Consider the following 20,895-nt stretch of genomic DNA (forward strand, 5'->3'; position numbering starts at 1 on the left):
ATAACCCAGACATTACCATTTCAATATATGACCTGCAGGATGGAAAAGATGTAAAACAAACAGAGATCTTTTCACTGAGCTGTTTAGTCTTTCCTAATTTGGTCTCCTAGTTGAGAGGCAACACCAATCTTCCATGGTTATAATAATAGTTCTCCAATGCTTGAATTAAAGATAGAAAAAAAATTGGAGCTGCATTATACACAGTCCTGGTTGTAAATGAGACTTTGCTGGTTGGATTTTCTTTTATTTTCCTCTACTTTTCTGCCTTTGATTTCTTTTTACTATTTCTTCTTACTTCTTACTTTTTTCCCTACACTTTCCATAGAGGGAAACAGCATGAACTGTATCTATGTATGTAGATTCAAGAAAGTATTTCTTCCAATGATAGAACAAAGGAATGCAAGAAGCAAGAAGCAAGTTCAATTTGACCCTGCAAGGGGCAATGCCGACTTTGCGCATCTCCTCCATTTTCAGGACGGTAATGGTAGTAATACTGGTATTATGTACTAATACTATGAAATAGGGAAGGTGGTAGTTCAATGAAGCAGAAGTGGTCATCTCACTTTACCTGCCTTTCTTCCTCTCTTAGCTGGCTCTACCTTAGCACAATTAGCATAATCTTAAGAGTGGCCTGTGCATTGTAAAATTGCGGCTATTTCAAAAATATGGAGTTTAACACTATAAAGAGGCCAGAAAGGAGATAACCATCCCTTTCTGATATTATTAAATTTCAAATACTTTCAGGGATGGAAAAAAGAAATCGGGGAAATGTGTTTTAGAGTTACTGAGAATGTCTAGATTTCAAAAGGTTAATGATTCAAAACCAATAAACAAGCAATAATGATATCCAATTATTTTGGAAATGTAAGAGATGCATTTAGAAATGCAACTAACAAAATAATTTTGAATTCTGTTCCATGAGATTGCACCAGTTTTACTTCTGTAGGCATGATGCATATAAAGAGATGTTACTGTAATAACACCAAGTAATTATTCACTCCTCATAGACGAAACAAAACTTCAAAAGCAAAAAATAAAATAAAATCCTGGCTGAAGACCAATGTTCATCAATTGACAGAAATATTACAGAAAAAGATGAAAGCGAAGAAAATTACTGCCATTATTCACCCATCACAGCATAAAATATACTTTATTAGCATGAAAGCTATCATTTATACATATTACAACAACAAAAGTCACACTTACTTAGCTAACAAAGCAATCCAAAGCATACATTGTCCAAAAATAAGATATGAAAGATGAAACACTGGAAGAAATGTTAATTTACAATTTAAAATGTTTTTTTTTTAAATCATACACTGCGGTTCACTATGGTTCGATTAACTCAGCAACTTCTTAGCACTTCACTGAAACTTACTGCCAGAGAAGCATGCAGAGTATGTCAACATCTGCAGCAATGGGTGGCCTCTTATTGGAGAGATATGGTGGGAAAAAAATATGGCCAAATTGTGCTTAGATTTTAACATGCGCTTTAAAATAAAATATGCATTGTAAATTAACGTCAGGCTCAGGAAATCAGAAGCCAGGATGGAGATCAAAAGCACTACGAGTTTATTTCATGCAACCTATATACAAGAATCTGATCTACTAATAGTTCAAGGAAATTGGCAGCAGATAAGAGTCAATGGATTTCAACAGGGGCTGGACTTAAATCTCTTATGAGGGCAAACTAATGATGTGCTTGACCCCGCTCTCTGGCTCAGTCAGATCATCTTCTACAGTTCAGCTAGTAAGCCTTCAGATTTTCAAGATGTTAAATGAAGTTGGCTCACATGTACTACTGACACAGAAAGAAAACACTAGAAAATTATCAGTAATGTATTTCATAATCTGGATGGTAATATCTATTTCTCACAATTATTTCAGCATCCAGGATTTAAAAACTGAATGCTAGGGGGAAAAAAGTAAGCCAAAAGAGAGGCACTAACTAGAAGAATGTATCAGAAAATTTGAATTTCAACATCATATCTTCTCTCATAGAATTATACATACCCAGTGATGGGATATGACTGGTACGCCCTGCTACAGGCGTAACGGTGCCTGCTGGGAGCACCAGGTACCATTCCGTATGGTGCTCCGGAGGGCCCACTCGCCTACCCTCCTTACCTGTATTTGAGCCAATCGGGGCTTCCGCGTACAGAGGGTACGGCACCTGCGCAATGCTTTGCCGAGCAGCTGGAGCGTCGCAGGTGGTAAGTACGCATGCGCATGCTGGGTATGTGCATGTGGTGAATGCCTAGCCCTGTTGCATCATACCGGTTGCACCAGGATCCGGAACCCACCCCTACACATATGGTATATTAACCAAAATGTTTTTTTGAAATCTGATGAATTAAATTGAAGGAAAACCACATTAATAATCAATTCAATACTGTTCAATACTGAATTCAAGTCATCCAGCTCCACTGTGTAACATAGTTTCAGACAGGGACTATCCACATATCATCCAATACAAATTAATCATGTTGAAAGATAATGACATTTTCTTTGAACAAAACTATGAAAGCTAAAAAGGATGCAGAAATATCTTAAGGGCTATAGTCAACAAACACATTTTTCTGGACTCAAATGGATCTTTTTACTGAACAAATTGTGAGTAAGCCAGTATAAACAGAAAGGCCACACAGACAACCAAAGAAAGCAACCATTTCCTATTCACAAGAGTAAATTCCTTGAACTTAAAAAAAAAACAACCCTTAGAAATAGTTTTCCTTTTTGTTTTCCTCTAAAGAATAAAGCAGAAGAAAGTACAGAACACCATTTGTTTTCTGACGAATGTGATAATTATGCACAATTAAAAGTAACTCTGTTCAACCCTAGAATATATTGTCTAATATTGAAAAATGAATTTGCGATATTTAATTAAATATGGTTTGTTACTGTATTATTTGAGTACGTATTATGGGAAACATCTTCCCTAAAGAGTGCTTTTAAAAACTTTGGAACAGCACTTCCAAAACTTTTGAACCTAATTTTTTATTGTCTAGAATAAACTTGACTTTGTTGCATAATGTTGTATAAGGATTATCTATATTTGATTTTATTCTTGTTCTTTGATGAAGGAAGCCAAAGCCAAAATGGTTATTAATTAAATATGGGCAGCATATAAATTGTTGTCACTTTGTTGTTACTATTGTCTAAACACTAGTAGATATCCTTTTAGTTTATTCAGTAAACAGTCTTGTTTACTAAACAATAAATACATTTTTAAAATCATATTTCTTTTGATTTTATCTTTTTTCAGCCAGTTTGGAGATCTTTGCTCTGAAAGTCAGAGAAATACATTTAAAAATAAAGGAATAAAAGAATGGGTATTTCTTTTTCATTACTTCTCCATCAAAAGGCATTAAATTTTATGTAAAGATAAAGTAAAAATAATCTTTCATCAATGTAACATTTATCTACATACTTTTAATGATATGAATGGTTCTTACAACCCTTTGACAAATAACATATGTAAGTAGATCCTTTTAACTAATTACATTTAATAGAAACATACTTAATCCCCTTACTTAGAAAGAGAGGACTGTTACCCTTAGGACTTTTTATCATCCTATAGGATTATCTGAAGTAATTCCAAAAGCAGCAGCACCAACAGCAAATAACATCTTCCTAGACTTGGCAATAACTAAAAATGGGATCCCACACCGTTGCAATCTTTCTTCTCTGGAACAATTCAGTGCTTATTTTAAAGTATCTTGTTTGATTTGGCTCCAAAAACACTGAAACTACCTGCAAAGTGTAACATTACGTGAACATTTGTCACAAAATGTATCCTATAACTGGATTTGAATAATAGCTATCTAAAAACAGTAGAACAAATGCAGTTGATGGAAAGTAAGTGTAATATTAAGGAAGAACAGTTTATAAATAGTATTAGATGTTTTCACCTCATTTCTTCAACAAAAAAAACACAGCAGAGATTTTTATATATAAAATTGTGTGTGTGTGTGTTTTTGTGTGTGTGTGTATAAAACTTCTGATGCAGGTTGCAGCCTTAATGCCCTAAGACAGGACAATGTATGTAAAAAGAAAACCTCCTTCCTTAATTGTAGAATTATTTTCTCTTATATTTTCTAATTTTGTGTTTAATCGCAGCAAACCAACATTAGATGTAAAGGTTCCCATTGCACATATGTGCTAGTCGTTCCTGACTCTAGGGGGCGGTGCTCATCTTCATTTCTAAGCCAAAGAGCCAGAGCTGTCCAAAGACGCCTCCGTGGTCATGTGGCCGGCATGACTAAATGCCAAAGGCGCACAGAATGCTGTTACCTTTCCACCAAAGGTGGTTCCTATTTTTCTACTTGCATTTTTACGTACTTTCGAACTGTTAGTTGGCAGAACCTGGGACAAGTAAAAGGAGCTCACTCCATTATGTGGCGCTAGGGATTTGAACCAGTGAACTGCTGACCTTCTGATTGACAAGCTCAGCATCTTAGCCACTGAGCCACCGTGTCCCAAGTGATTAGATGTACTACCAATCTAATAAATGGTAATTAAAACAAGAAATAATTCAAAAGCATCCAGAATACCAGTTATATAACCTATTACCATCTCAAAAAAAAAAAAAAGATAGCTACACTAGGAACTCAAAATAATATCCCAGAAAACCACAACTGAATCTAAAATATGAGCCATCCCCCAATGAAGAAAAAAGGGCAACAGGAAGATTGTTTTATTTGTATTTATAAATCATCCACTGCTATTATAAGAATCAGTGGCGTAAATATGCATTTTCCAAATCATAAAACAGTATTATTTTTTTAAAAAGCTATTCCAAGGGGATGCTTATTTTATCATTAAAGGAAATAATGAAGCAAATATATTTCTGTGTCATCTATTTTTATCCCTCACTCTCTCCCACCACAAAAATGGACAGATATAGCTTTCTTATGTGTGAGTGTGCCCGCACGCGCACTTACAAAGGTCAGTGTTAAAGACCATTGGCTTACCTGAAGGGTCCTTCTCTGTGCACTGCGGGAGAGTCCAAGCAATGGGTTAATTCAGTCTGGTTGCCCTGGAACTGAGGAAACTTTTCCCGGACCACACCTCCTGGCATGACCACTCCCAGAATTTTGAGGTGGTCTGGAACCATGAGGATAGAGCAAGAGCACCCAAGAAAATCCAAATCCTGTTGACACGAAGACCACAAATCCCTGGACAATGAACCAGGGTGGGTTGGACTCTCCCGCGGTGCACAGAGAATGACCCTTCAGGTAAGCCAATGATCTTTCTCCTGTGCACCGCTTGGAGAGTCCAAGTAATGGGACATACCCAAGTTATTGTCCATCTGGGCGGGCAGAAGCAGAGTCCCGGGATTCGGTCGCAGGAACAACCGCCTGGAGCACCCTCCTGCCGAAAGATGCCTCGGCCGAGGCAAACACATCCAGCTTGTAATTCCTGACGAAGGGTGATGGTGAAGACCACGTGGCCGCCCTGCAGATATCATCGATCGAGGCCTGGGTGGCCCAGGCTGCTGAGGTGGCCGCGCTCCTCGTAGAATGGGCGGTAATGTGTCGAGGCACTGCCCTAGACTGGTTCTCATAGGCAGAAGCGATGCACGCCCTTAGCCATCTGCCAACAGTGGAAGAGAAGACCTTCTTGCCAAAGGAACCGGGCTGGAATGAAATGAAGAGGGCCTCTGACATACAGAACTCCGAAGTTCGACTGAGGTAGACCTTCAAGGCCCGCCTAACGTCCAGCTTGTGCCAGGAGTGCTCTCTAGGATGCGATGGATGTGGGCAAAAGTTCGGTAAGATGATTTCTTGCGCCCTGTGAAACCAAGTATTGACTTTCAGAATGAAAGCCGGGTCCAGGCACCAAATGACCCTGTCGGGGTGAATGACGCACAGGTCCTGATGGATGGACAGGGCCGCCAGTTCCGAAATACAACGGGCGGACGTTATGGCAATAAGGAAGGCCGTCTTTAAGGTGAGGTGGTGGAGAGACGATGTACGGAGAGGCTCGAAGGGTGGAAGGGTGAGTGCCTGTAGAACCACTGACAGCTGCCAGGTGGGATAGCAGTGAACGGTGGGAGGACGGATGTTGGAAGCACCCTTGAGGAAGCAGCACGCTCTAGGAATCCTGCTGAGGGGTAGAGTAGTGTCGCCAGACCAGACGGTGACAGAGCCGCCACCTGATGATGGAGCGTGCTCCGGGCAAGGCCCTTCTCGAGCCCCCCCTTGCAGGAAGTCCAAAACGCAGGACACAGGCGTAGTGACCGGGTCAAGAAGCAAGTCTTCACACCACTTGGCGAAGGTAGCCCAGGTAGAGTCATAAATCCTCGTTGTAGAAGGATGTCGAGCAGCCTGAATGGTGCGTACTACCTTCTCCAACAACCCCTCGGCCTTTAGCAGGTCTTCCTCAAGTGCCAGACAGCCAGCTGGAGCCACTGGGGTTCCGGATGGACGATGGCCCCCTGGCTGAGGGAGACCTGATCCGGGGGAATCCGCCACGGAGGGGACACTGACAGGCTGACAAGGTCGGTGAACCATGATCTCTGGGGCCAATGAGGGGCCATGAGGACCACCTCCGCCCCCTCCGCTATGATCTTGTTGAGAACATGCGGGAGAAGAGGGAGAGGGGGAAAGGCGTGTAGCAGGCCCCGGGGGCAGCTGCATCGTAGAGCATCCGTCCCCTCTGCCCCTGGTGAGTGGAACCGGGAGAAGAACCACTGGAGCTGCGTGTTGTCCCTGGTGGCAAAGAGGTTGACTAACGGAGTGCCGAACTTGCGGGACAGCTGGTGGAACAGAGCTGGATCCAGCCGCCACTCCACGGGGTCTATGGTGGTCCTGCTTAGCCAGTCCACCTGGGTGTTGTCCACTCCCAAGATATGGTCGGAGTGGAGGGACGCCAGGTGATGTTCCGCCCAGCAGCCCAAGGTCTCCGCTTCCGTCATCAGTTTCCTGGATCTGGTGCCGCCCTGGCGGTTGATGTGCGCCTTGGTGGCCACATTGTCCGTCATCAGCAGAACATGACGATGACGGATGGACTGGTGGAAGTGTTGCAGGGCCAACCTTGCAGCCAGTAGTTCCAGGAAGTTGATGTTGTAGTTTGTCTCTGCTGGGGACCACTTGCCTTGAACCATGAGATGACCCATGTGCGCCCCCCAGCCAGTCAGACTGGCATCTGTGGTGATGACCACCCAGTTGGGTTCCTTGAAGAGATGGCCTTTGAGAAGCGCTGATGATTTCCACCACCGGAGGGACCTCTTCACCGACGGAGGGACGCACACCAGCAGGGGTGAGTTGCTCCTGCTGGCTCTCTGGTGGGGCAGGAGAAGCCACTGCAGAACCCTGGAATGGAGTCAGGCCCAGGGAACAATCGAGAGACATGAGATCATTTTCCCCAGCAGCTGGGACAGGAGGACCACTGGAACATGCCTCGCATGGAACACCTTGTGGGTCATGGACATGAGTGCGTCTAGTCTGTCCTGGGATAGGAACACCCTGCACAACATGGTATCTATCACTGCCCCCAGGTGATTGAGTCTGGTGGTAGGAGTAAGTAAATCTGTTCTCCAGATTTAAGGAGAAATCGTGACTCCTAAGGGTCCTCATGGTGATGCGGAGGTCCCGCAAGGCCTGCTGCCTGGACGACGATTGGATGATGATTCGCTGACCACAGATGATTCTAAGGAGGGGTGACGGACCCATTTAGCCGGGGGGGGGGGGGGAACACTCTGGCTAGGCTGAGAGGAGCTGGGAGTAGCGGAAGGCTGCTCCCGCTTCTGCATGCCATCTGCGATGCCCTTGGCAATGGCACGGGCAACTATGGCCTGCATGCGAGCAGACAGTTCAGGCTCTTGGTCTGACTCGGGGTCCTGGTCAATGGACTCCCCCAGGTGAGTGGGAATGTCCTCAGGCGAATCATCCCGGGTGAGGCCCTCAGGGGGGCCCTGGTCATAAGACCAAGAGGGAGCCGGTGAAGCTGGCTCAGCCAAAGACCTGTCAGGGGACACGTCCTGGGACTCCACCTCCTCAGCAATGAAGGCCAGAGGATCTCCCCTTGGGAGGGGAAGAACGAAGGAGTCCCCAGTAGGAGCGGTCTGGAGAGCATCCTTAGCAGCCTGGCGCCAGGCCTTTTCGAACTGCTTGTCAAGGGCCCGTTAGCGCCTTTCAGCGTCCTTAGCCTCGGCCACTGAAGGGGCCTTGGGGGGATGCTCCTGGGTAGCCGCCCTGCCTCTACCAGACCCACCACCCTTAGTAGGGGGAGAAGCCTTGCTAGGGGCCTGAGAAGGACCTGGTCTACTATCTAATGAACCTGATGGACCGGGCAGTTCCATGGTCAATGACCTCACAGGCTGCTCTGTCAAGCGTAGGTAGATGGCAGGGGGACTGGAGGCTCTGACTGGCTACACTGGAAGAAGAACAGAAAAAGTCTCCATAAGTAAAGTGCACAATATAATCACAATATTTAATGTCACACAGTAAAACAAGGAAACAGAAAAACAGTGCCAGTCGCTGGTATAGGAGGTTGTGGGCCTGCAGCCTAGGCTGCAAGGCCCGGCAGGAGAGCAGGGAGGCCCAGGCCACGTGCAGCAAAAAGGAGCAAGGCCTGTGCCGGTGCAAAGGCCACTAGTGACCCAGGCACCAGCGCCGCCCTGTGCACGGTGAGGGCAGCAGAAGCCCCGTCAGGAGAACCCGGGATATACCCCTGACTGCCCAGCGGCCTCCTGGAGAAGCGTGGCTGAGCGGCCGGCCGTTGGAAGAAGAGGACGCGCAAATTCCCCCCCCCCAAAATGGCCACCGCAACAGCGTGGGGGAATGAGGCAAAAGTGGCAACCGCGTTTCGAACCGATGGTCGCACGCTCCTCCGCGGCAGGCTGGTGGACAGAAAGGCCAGTAAAAATGAAAAAACTCAATTAAAACAATAAAGGGAACTACAAGGGCTCGCTGGGATCGATAAAAGCCTTGGTGCTCGTGCCGTGCTTTTTAAAAGCGAGCGGCAGGCCTCCAAAGCCGGCCCGAATGGCGCGGCAATGGAGCACACTCCCCCGGACCAACACGCCTACCTCCTGGCCTCCGAAAGGCTTGTAGCTGCAGCAAACACAATTAGAGTCAAGAAGGAAAGGAAAATAGAAAAGGGAAATTTTGATAAGTTTTCATGCATACATTTTTGGATTATTTATTTATTTGCTTAGTGAAATAAGATTGGAAAGACAGCTCTGTTTTATCGCCTTAGGGTTTGCATCAGGAAGCAATTCTTGTGGTGTCAAGCAGATTGTTTTTGTTTCCTGTTACTTTCATTCTCAAAGCTTTTGCTGTGAAATCTTATACATTGGATAATAATTGGCTTAATAGAAGCCAGTCTGCATGTTGCATTTTTATGCAAACTCTAGCATATTATAGAATGGCTGATCATTAGAATGTCAGATGTTACAAACATATGGATAAATACTGAATGAATTAAAGTCTCACTGAGCAATCCCCATGGGGTTGCATTCCTATCTTTTCTTTTCCTTTATGGTAGCTACTTGGAGATTTTCTGTGTGCGTGCTGATAAATTAGTTTGTCAGTATTCCTATATAGAATTGCTTTAAAATACTGTATCTTTCTGAAAGAGACAATATTAATGAATTTTGGTGGATTCTAAAAGTAAAAGAAATGGTAATGCATTAAATCTGTAATCCATTAAGATTGGCTGAATTAATTTTAGAATTCATATTTGCAAGACATTATGTATGAAATATGTAATGATTGTGTGACAGACAGTTTGACATACTGGTTAAAGCACCAGGTTAGAAACTGAGATACTGCTAATTCTTATCCCATGTGATACACAAATCCAGCTGGGTGATTTTGGGCCAGTCATTCTCTCAGGCCTAAGAAGCAGTCAATGGCAAACCACTTGTGAAAAATGCCATATGTTCGTGTAAAATAGCAACAGTCTTAATCCTTCAATTACAGTTTGGATTACTTGCTACAATTCACTCCATAGATTGCCAAATCTATCTCCACAAAAGTAGAATGTATCACTTGTTTTTCCCCAACAATTAGTGAATGCTGTATTTCTGCAGATCATTGATGTACTGACTGGAGCATGCTGATCCATTACTAAAAGCATAATGTGGAATTATATTACAATAGAAGTCATCAGAGATAAAGATAAATTACAAGTCACTCTTGCAATGGAAGATCCAGTTTATCTGACAAATTCGTAAGAAGCTTAATGATTCACTATTTACTAACAAATAAGGCTTAGTACAATAAACATATTCTATTTCAATTGTTTGCAAGACCAAATATTTTAAAAAATGACCTTAGTATATGCAACATTATTTTCACAAGCAAACTGTCCTATTCTAAAATAATGTTTAAAACACTAATTTTAAATAAAGGTTTCCCAGGTTTTTTTTAAAGAAAAATTTTCTAGGGAAGTAGCTTGGATAATCCGTTTAGAATCAATAGTTTTTCCTTGTGGGTCCACAAAGATGAACACATATATTATACCTTAAATTCTTTCAAACAAGATACCACTAGGATGAGTGACAAGAGATGGGCTTTTATTTAAACAATATTACACACAGATATTTATTTTATTCTCCATGAAGCACCTTTATAGATATTCCTGGTATGTAAGATAACATCTGTGTAACAAGCACCTGCTTTTAGTTAAGGGTTTTGAAGCATTTTCAACTGTGAGATTTTCAGCCCTCAAATGGTTATTGCATTTCTCTGCTTGTCTCTGCAGAACAGTATCCAATATCACACCTCAGGGAAAGCATTTTTTTGTTCAGGCTTATATACTCACAAGTAACCTTCAAACGTCTAGTTCTTTCTTGGGAAAATTTAACTTATGCTACCCACACTTTTTCCTGAATGCATAAATCAGTCCAATCTTCCCAAACAACAGAGTGGCATGCGAAAATAAGATTTACTAAGTATTTTGGGGAAAGTAGGTAAAAATGGAATAAATAAGTAAACCTTAAATAATTAACTCTTAATAATAAAGATCACGGTTTGTGACAAAGCATTTTGGTGCCTGGCACCCTGCCTTTGGCAGATAAGAACTTCATGATAATTATTTTGGATAATAATTTTTTAACCCATTTCTTCCACTCTGCTGTGTTTACCTTGTGCCAGAAAAGTATAATTTAATCTGGTTCCAATGGTGGGATATGACCAGTTCGCCCCGGTATGGGCATCCCGGTGCCTGCTGGGAGCACCAGGTACCGGTCCTGTATTGTGGTCCAGAGGGCCTGCCCGCCAACCTGCTCTCCTTACCCGTATTTGAGCCAATCAGGGCTTTCACACATGCGCAGAGTGTACAGCACCTGCGCGATGCTCCACCGAGCAGCTGGAGTGTCGCAGATGGTAAGTACACATGCACGTGCTGCACACATGCGTGCCCTGCACATGTGCACATGGCGGACGCTCAGCCCCATTGCAGCTTACTGTTTGCAATGGGATCTGGAACCCACCACTGTCTGGTTCCCTCTTGTTATAGCAATTTATCTGACAAGTATATATAGATTTTGAAGAGATTTTATCTAAAAATTCTCAATTTTATTATGGATAATGTTTTGCTGGACAGCAAAACAGATTTAAAACAGAGTTATAAAAACATACCCATTCTGAAGTGTCATGAAGTACAATATGAAGAGCAGCTGGAAACTGAAGATAACATTCATAGTGTGGTTGTAAGGTCTTAATTGTGATAAATGCCCAGGACAAGCTATGGTTAAAAACAATAAGTTCGAATCTTGGCCAGGACCAGTGTTAGCTTAACTTACCATATATACTCGAGTATAGGCCGACCCGAATATAAGCCGAGGCACCTAATTTTACCACAAAAAACTGGAAAAGTTATTGACTCGAGTATAAGCCTAGGGTGGGAAATGCAGCAGCTACCGGTAAATTTCAAAAATAAAAATAGATACCAATAATGTTTTTGAATATTTATTTCAAAGAAAAACAGTAAACTAGCGGTGTATTCAATGAAATACTTCACTCACCTCATGATGCTGATGTCCCGCTGTGATGATGATGTCCCGTGCAGCCGCGGGAGCGATGTCCCGCCTCCTATGACACACGGCACAGTGATTCCTATCATTGGATCACTGTACCAGAGGAGGTGGGACATCGCTATGTGGCTGCTTGCCATAACAAGGAGGAGGTAGGACATCGTTGCAGAGCGGCAGGAGGGGGAGGAAGGGGAATCGTAAGACAGCCCTGCATTACATTAGAACGTGAGGAGGGGGGATGGTGCGGTGCGTGCTGCGCGGCAAACTGACACAGAGGGAGGGGAAACTCACAGGGGCACTGGGCCATTCACGAGTGTCACCCAGCGGCATGGCCCCGCCCCTTTTTCTCCTCCATTTCGGGCAAATTTTTCACTGACTCGAGTATAAGCCGAGGCGGCTTTTTTCAGCCCAAAAAGTGGGCTGAAAAACTAGGCTTATACTCGAGTATATACAGTAAGTTACTGAAATGAGCAATATTTTTCTCAGCAAAAAAGCATTAAATTCAACTTGAAGGATCTTTGGATACTTCTCTTATTAGGATTTTATAGTCCACTGGCTAGAAGTGCCAAATAGGACTTGAAAACTGAAGGAAAGAACTAAATGACTCTGAACAGTCATGCTGGATCATATTAAAAGCTTATCTAGTCTACCATTGCAGTCTTATACTCTTAAGTTTGAATCTACCTTTCTCATATTGAAGTGGGCTTATTAATGGACACTTAAAGATGTAATCTTTATTGCTGTAACTATTGAAACACTAATTGCATTGGCTTTATATTTCAGCCTGGGTCAAAGGGAAAGACTTAAGATAAAAAGTCTTACAGGGAGATTTCTCAGTAACAGAAATTATACAAATATACCTGCTGGGCTTTGAAACAGATACTTGGTAAAGATAAGACAAGATTTTACACACACACACAAAAGAGGGGCATGTTTTATAAATGAAAGTAGAAATATTTTCTACTTCTATTCTGGTTTTATTAATTTTACTCAAATGTATTGTTGAGATAAATATATACACAGCATCCAACAAAAGTTTTAAAATAAAAATAATAAAAAATAAATAAATTAAAAGAAATTAAAAAGAAAATGAAAAACAAGCAAACTCAAAAGGGCAGACCATCCTTCTGCCATCTGTTTTCTATGTTTCTAATTGTCCAGAGTTTTTGTTACGAGTCAGGCGACATACAAATTTAATAAATTATTATTAACTTCAAGGGTTACTTCATATGATATGGTATACAGCAACATGTAAACTTGTGGTTCACTATATATCACAATATATCTGCTTGAATGAGGAAAGCACTGTATGGTAAAATATTTTGCAGTTATATGTTAAAGGCAGTATAATCCAAAATAGTAATATTTAATATGACTATAAAATATGCTACTACATCACTGCAGCAAGAAAATGATGAAATGCAGAACCACAACACCATCATCCTGTCCTATCTTTTATTGCAAACTACCTTTGTCAGGTGCCATTCTGCAACAGTCACAAAAAAAAGTTGGCTATTGAGGAACCACCAGAGAAATAGGGAAATGTTTGTTTCTCTACAGTCCCCATAATTTTCCCAAATAAGACCACGATAAGGGTCAACAGAGCCATCACGTGGCTGTCAAATATTCTTCCACCAAAAGCCTGGAGCCTCTGGGTTTAGACTGTTGAGTTGGGCTACATGCAGGCAGGAAGGGCCAATAGCAGCAAATGGCCCATCTAGTAAACCAGAAAAGTAATGGAACTGATTTTATTATCCCACTAGGATTTTGAGACATCATCACTGGAAAGATCAGCAAAACAACAGTCCTATCTGAAAGAGTGTTTGAAAGGAGGTTAAAAATGGATTTTGTTCCAACTGTATAAAGAGCAATAAGGAAATTAATATTCATACAATACCGTTCTACTTCTCATTTGTTTGTTGTATACCTTAGGTTGCTAAAGCAAAGAACTGGATGAAGGTTAGACATTGAAATGGAAATGAACGATTATTTTAAAAATTGTCTTAGTGGATGCTCCCTTCTCATCCTTTACTACTATCAGTCTATTTTGTCTTGTAGTCCCAATCCATGCAACTGCCTAGAGAGAAGTATAGAAAAATCACTACAGGTAGTCCTTAACTTACAATCACAATTGATCCCAAAATTTCTGTTAAGTGAGACTTGCCTCATGTTACAACCTTTCTTGCCATAGTTAAGTGAATCACTGAAATTGTGAAGTTAGTAACTCGGTTGTTAAGTGAATCTGCCTTTCCCATTGACTTTACTTCTCAGAAGGTTGCAAAAAGTGATCATATGACCCTGGGACACAGCAACCAACATAAATGTGAACCAGATGTCAAGCTTCTGAGTTTTGATCACACGACCATGAGGATGCTGCAAAGATTGTAACTGTGAAACGTGGTAACAAGTCACTAAGTGCCGTTGTAACGTTATTCAGTGTTCTTGTAACTTTGAATGGTCACTAAGTGAACTGTTGTAAATCAAGGATTACCTGTGTTCTGTCTGGTTTGCATGTTCTGAGGGATCACACAAAGGTAGCAAAGAAACCAAAAAGACTGGGGGTGAACCTCAATAGATGGCCCAAAATACTGGCCTTTAATTCTGTCTTTCAGCATTAAACTTAGAGGAGCTCAAGAACTCAATAGTGGCAGGGTATCTTATGCAGTGATTTGCTTGCTTGTGGCTTTGCAGCATGAATACAGATGCTGTGATTCATCAACCACAACTTATAACTGTGCATTGTGAGAACCCAGGTAACTGTGGCTTAAGCAAATGAAACATGGTTTAAAATGAACTGTGACTGCTGGCACTAACTTACATTGAATAATAATAATAATCCTAATAATAATGAGTTGATGGAGGGCTTACATACCTTAGTGATATGTGAGTAACTTTTGGAATGTAAATTTCAATCTGTCAAGACCTGTGGCATGTGATTTCAACTGCTACAAAAGCTTAAGAATTTAATTTTTGAAAAAAGAAAATTTAATTTTTTTGCTATATGGAAATTATTTTGATAATACGGGTTTCCATTTATATTTACTCAAAATACTAGATTCTACTAATGCTAAAATAATTCCTGATTTTTAAAAAAACAGGTAAACTACATTTGACTCGCAAATACTAAAAAATATGCAAAAATATTTAGAAACACTGGAGAACTTTCTCATGTCTCTCTTATGAGACAGTTATAGCACTTTAAATAAAAGCTACGATCTGAACTGAAAAAAATCAGCGGAACTTTATTTCAGTATTTAACGTTTAAACCAGTAAAATTATAAGTTAAAGGTTCCACGAAAAGTAAGAAAAAGTTAAAAACCATTTATTAACATTTATATTTTGCTGCACAACAGATTGTTTCACACTAAAGTAACATTTTATTCATATCAGAAATGGTAACTTGATGCACATACTAAAGTCATTATTACAATAGTCCCACCATAGTACATATATATATTACCTTTTCTCAAGGATATAGGATTAACTCAATTCAAAGTACTGCAGAAAAATGAAAATATATAATTTCTGTAGTATAGGAAACCCAAATCATATTTGCATTCAGCCAGAATCTTAGAAAGACCGTTGAAGTCTTTCTCTTGAATATATCCATTTTACAAATAACTGGCATTATTACAACTGGGATGCGCCTGAATTTTATTTACATTAATACAGTCCTGTAACCTTGGACAACGTACCCTTTTCAACCTTACCTACTTCACACTGTTTTATGGAATATAAAATAGAATATCCTTACTTGTGTATTCCATGTATTTTAATATGAGAATACGGTAGTTCCAAAGTCAGTAAATTCAAGGCTAAGAACAGCATAATGCAGTCTTCATCATTCCAACAACACTTTAATATTAGCATGGCAGTAGCCCAATTCTCTCATATAGAAACAAAATACACGCTCCAAATGCAGAATTATTTTCAGGTGCAACCATCTTTATATTTGCTTTATTTCCCTGATAGCAATCCTCTGGATTAACAACTGATACTCTACTCTGCTGGAATTTATCCCACAATAAAATCCAGTCCTAATCTAATATTTTATAATTGCAGATGCTAGTTCCCTAGCATCACTTTACACAATGTATATTTTGATCTGGAAACAGCAGAGTATTAATTCTGTAGGAAAAAGTGCATATTATCTCAGACTATTACACATTAACTACCTTAGATTTAAATCAACTCACATACTTAGCAGCCAAAGAGTAAATATGTATTAATCTAGCAATGTATATATACACATTAGCCAGATACTTTCCAATACACTAAGTTGTACCAGTAATTGTAGCTGAAGCAGTATGATTGAAGTATATTAGACAATATTAGTATTTAAGCTATGACATCATGAACATGGTCTGCTATAAGCAAGGCAAGGTTAAACGTGACCAAATACATGAAGACTCAGTTTTAATTTGTTCAGGATGTGATTTAACTCCTTTGCTCACTCAAAAACCAAGCTGTAAGTATAAAGATGCTTGTAAATCTAGCTTTATTACTAGACACCAAACTGCTTGTTTTTTATGTAGAACTGATATCTAAAATTGTCTACTATAAGGTGTTCAATGGGATGGATGTCTGAAGAGAACTCCAAACTTCAGCTTTTGACTTTTAGAGTCCACAGTTCAAATTATCTTCAAACTTTAATTGGGGCGACAATGGTTACTTGAAAAATCTTCACCCAAAGCAACTTGCCCACACTTACAATCTCAGAAAATGAACTAAACAGAGTGGAATAAATCAGGGAGTCCTTATCTTTTAAATTTCAGCATGTCCATTGAAGAAGTAAGTATATAGAGAAGTTTTTTGGGGGATGGGGCGTTGCCTAGTACTTCAAGTACATGTTTGCATTAATTTTAATATTTGGGATCAATTTTTTCATTTTTAGGTTTGGTTTTATTACTTCTGTTTTATCTTAAACTCTATGTGTGTGTTTTCTTTTGAAAACAACTTGGAAGCTTCAACTACCTCTAAGATATGATTTCCAGAATATTAAGCAATATATATTATTTTAAAAGGATTGCACTGCTGCATATTCACTGGTAACAATTTAATAAGCTTATCTCCTAAATCCCAAATGATTTAAGATCCAAACAGTTCCCCATATAAGTCACCTCAAAAATTTTGCTTAAAAAAAATTAAGACTCATTCTCTATTGGACATGAACTATGCAAAAAGAAATGCCTTCAGTTCTTTTTGGCACCAAGTTGTTTTTTTCTCTATTTCAATAATTTAAATGCTCTAACTTATTTTACTTACTGATGTTTTGCTGAATTTTAACAATACAGCAAAATTCTATATTAAAAATATAAAAATGTACAATTGCTATAGCTTTTAAAATTTTGTGATTGATTGGTTATCCAGGCTAAAAGGAGCATATACTTTTTTTCCACTAATACCAATGTGTAAAGTTATCATTTTCCTTCCCAATTTACAAAGTTGAGTGGGAGCAGTTTACATGTAGCTCCAAATAACCTCTCACACCCAGACCCAATACAGTTTAACCCCATCAACGTTACCGTACCTTGAATTGAGGCATAGGCCTTGATGCAATCCTGTGAACATTTCCTGGCAATAAATCTTTCTGAATGTAATGAGTCTGATTTGGCTCTTCTGTGTACAGTAATCTCCAACAAAATCTGATGTCAAAAATTCCTGTCTAGTATCATTCTGAAGTATACACTTTCCCTTTCCTTTATTGTGGTGCCAACACACTTGCTCTTTCAGGTTTCTTTGTGTCACCTCTCAAGACTTGCACCACCCAAAAGCAATTTACTCCGCCACAATCTACCAGGGGAACCAGTTTAAGTTTCCTCTGACTTTGTCAACTTCAGAACATTTCCCCAACTCCATGGCTTCTAACCAAGTTTTCCCACCCCTTTAATTGAACTGAATCCAATAGGCCATCTCATCTGCCTTTTTCATTCTGCTTCAACCCAAGCTGAAGGGGGGAAAGGCAAAAAGACAGAAACTCTCAGGGATAAGTAATAAGGCCTAGGCTAGACTGATTAGTTAAACGTTGCCAGTGTCTCATTTTGATTTTTAAAGATGCAAATCCAGGTGATATTTAGAAATCCACAACCCCACCTCGCTACCCAAAGGTTTACCCTACAAGCTTTTGCCCCAGATCTTTGCAGACTCTGGGACGACAGCTAGCAAGTAAACAAGTTTGAAATCCTGGTTTGCTCTGATTGAAGCCTCCACTTCCAATGTCGTTCAATGCAAGACCTCGGTAAAAGAGGCCAAGATGAAGAAGGGAGGCCAAGACCCTCCTGCAGCATAGAAAGCGGGCAAGCGGGAAAAGCTGAGGGGATCTTAAAGAGGAACCGAGGCGGCAAAAATAGACCAAACTCTTCACGCCCTTCCCAATCCTTGAATTTTCCCGCCGGCGCTCAGCTAAGTGTTCCGCCATCACCCGAGGGGCTGCAACGCCGGTGCAGGGCAGGCTTGCTCTGGGCACGTGCAAAGTATTTTCGCCTTGCAGCGGAGCACGGTCTAGGCACTCGAGGGTTGGGGAAAAGGAGCCTTTTCAAGGCAAAAAGGCGCGGGGGCAGGCCGGTTTGGGGATACGGAAACCTCGCTCGTTGCAAGCCCAAACTTCGGCCCACGGCTCTCGGATTCGGCCAACAAGTACCGGAGGTGGGGGGATCAGGAGATCAAATTGGAGCCTCTTACGGCATCCCCGAAGGGTTTTAGTGCGGACTAGGTAGCAAAAAGAACCGCCTTCGTTACGAAGAAGGGAGGCAGGCACAAACCACGATCAAATGCAGGCCCTAAATGCTAAGCCAGTTAATCCCTTGTTTGGGACGCGTCATTTGCAATTCCCGCCGCCCTTCCCCGGCTGCAAAGAAAACTAGCTGCATGGCGTTCAGAGATGGTCTACTTTCCTCACGTGCGCTTGACACTCTCGACCCCTCCCAGCATCCTAGGGAAGACTGAATCCAGCCTCCAAGTAGGCTTGAGCTCCAGAACTGGCCAGTCTTAGACGCGCAACTCGCTCGCTCTCTCTCGCACACACACACACACACGCGCGCACCTCTGCGTGTGCAACACGTTTATCTGGCGTTCAGTTTGCTCTAAGGCCGAAGGGGTAGCACCCGTCGAGTGCCTCCAACCCAAGCGAAAAGTCTCCTTTTTAATCGCACCCATCGACCCACCCACGCCGATTGCACCTTCGGACGAACTCCGAGTGGCAAGAAGGGCGAGGAAGCCCGGGCCGCTCTCAGTCCTGCAGAAGCTGAGCCTTCCCCGCCGGGGCATCTTCATCCGCGGGAACTGGAGGCAGACGGGCTGGACTGGGCTGGTTTGGCTTACCTGGCGCCGCGGGTTCGACCAGGCTCCGGGTGTGCAGCCACAGGAGCAGCTGGAGTAGGAAAGGGCTCCTTTTCCAGCTGCCCGGATGGAGCCGCCGCTGCATTCCTGAGCCGGCTCCTCGTCCCTCCTCGCTACTCCAACATCCAGGAATCCCGAGCCCGGTGGCTGGAATGGGCTTTCGCTCGCCCGTCCTCTCCCCTCCTTCTCTCGCCGGGCTGTGAAACTGGCCTCCGGGCGGGCGGTAGGCTGCCTTCGCTGGCCTCCCTAGCTCCTTCAACCTCCTGGCTTGTCACTTTCTCGAAGCTCCGCTCCAGACCGCCCCATCCCGAGCCAAGGCAGCCCCGCCGCCTGGAAGGGGCCGGCCAGTCCGCCCTGGTCGACCCTCCCGCGCCCCCTGCCGGACCAGCCGGGACGCGCTTCTCTACCTGGAAGAGCAGCGGCGCCTCTCAAAGCGAAAGCTCCTCCACTTAATTAGACGCGCCTTGAGTTTTGTTTCACGCGCGTTGGAAACTATCCACCGGGACGCAAAATAAGCCAGCGGGAGACGCCGACGCCTCCTCTTCACAACTCCGTGGCTTACAGACTTTTTTTTTGTTTTAGAAATATCGATGGTGGAACTAGTTGCGTGCGTGCCAATGCATTTAACTTTTTTTTAAAAAAATAAATGAGTATAAAAATATGGCGGTTGGCCTAAGGATTAGTTTCAGTGGGAGAGGGATGAAGAAAGAGATGCTAAGGGAAAACCCACAGTGAAAAAGCGACCCTGTTGCCAGCTTGAGCAAAAGCTGTTTACAGGCTTGGTAAATGGTGGATTCCTGCCAGTGGCTTCCCCCCCTCCACTCCTGAGCCCATTTGTGGAGGGTGGGGGGTTGTTAAGCCATGGCTTGATTTTAAATATTATGTTTAGCTAAATAGCACACAATAAGAATGTGGAAAATGCATTTCAAAAGAATTAACAGATTAGCCTATTGGAAAATACCGAAGCGTAAATTTTGAAATAAATGTTCCACATTGCAGAAAAGCAAAAATAATGTCACACTTTATATTTAAAACCAGGAGAAGTTGGTGAGGGCTAGATTATTGTTTGGTTTCATTTCCATTAAAATGCAGGAAAAAACCCTGCCTGGAATATTTCCATGGAAAGAGTGTTAGAAACATGGGGCAGTTAAAATGTTTACAGGGCCTAAGTTTTACTGTATTTCAAATAAAGTTTTGCATTCGTAGACAAAGCCCTTGGAAGGTAACTAACTATAACCACAAACTATGTTATTCTAAAGTAGCCTGGTTTAGATAATTCTATCATGGTTTGTTGGATTTCGTATATATATCTAATGTATGACATTGAATATGTCTAATGTATTCCATGTTGCCAAGATGTTATAACTAGATCTCAGCTACAATTATAGTGAAAATACATCCTTTATTATAGAAAGCTGTGCTTTAGATTTATTTTTGAAAGTTTTATTTTTGTCTTGTAATTTGGTACTTAATGCAGTTTTTCACATTCATGTGAAAAATGTCATTTGTTTTTTAAAAAATTGTATGCAAATACTGGTTTATTTTATTTTTTTATTAGAATATGCATTTTT

The 20,895-nt window shown here is 41.8% G+C and overlaps 1 protein-coding gene across 1 annotated transcript in view; it reads right to left on the minus strand.

Annotated features, from left to right (window-relative positions):
• The window catches only part of ROR1 (receptor tyrosine kinase like orphan receptor 1), a 181,505-nt gene extending 162,096 nt beyond the window's left edge, over positions 1-19,409 (minus strand). The window contains exon 1 of the mRNA XM_032218486.1: positions 19,307-19,409. Within this exon, the coding sequence (XP_032074377.1) occupies positions 19,307-19,409 (103 nt within the window). The remainder of the gene's footprint in view (positions 1-19,306) is intronic.
• Positions 19,410-20,895: the final 1,486 nt, after the last annotated feature.

This window comes from Thamnophis elegans, chromosome 5 (assembly GCF_009769535.1).
Source record: "Thamnophis elegans isolate rThaEle1 chromosome 5, rThaEle1.pri, whole genome shotgun sequence".
Lineage (NCBI taxonomy): Eukaryota > Metazoa > Chordata > Lepidosauria > Squamata > Colubridae > Thamnophis > Thamnophis elegans.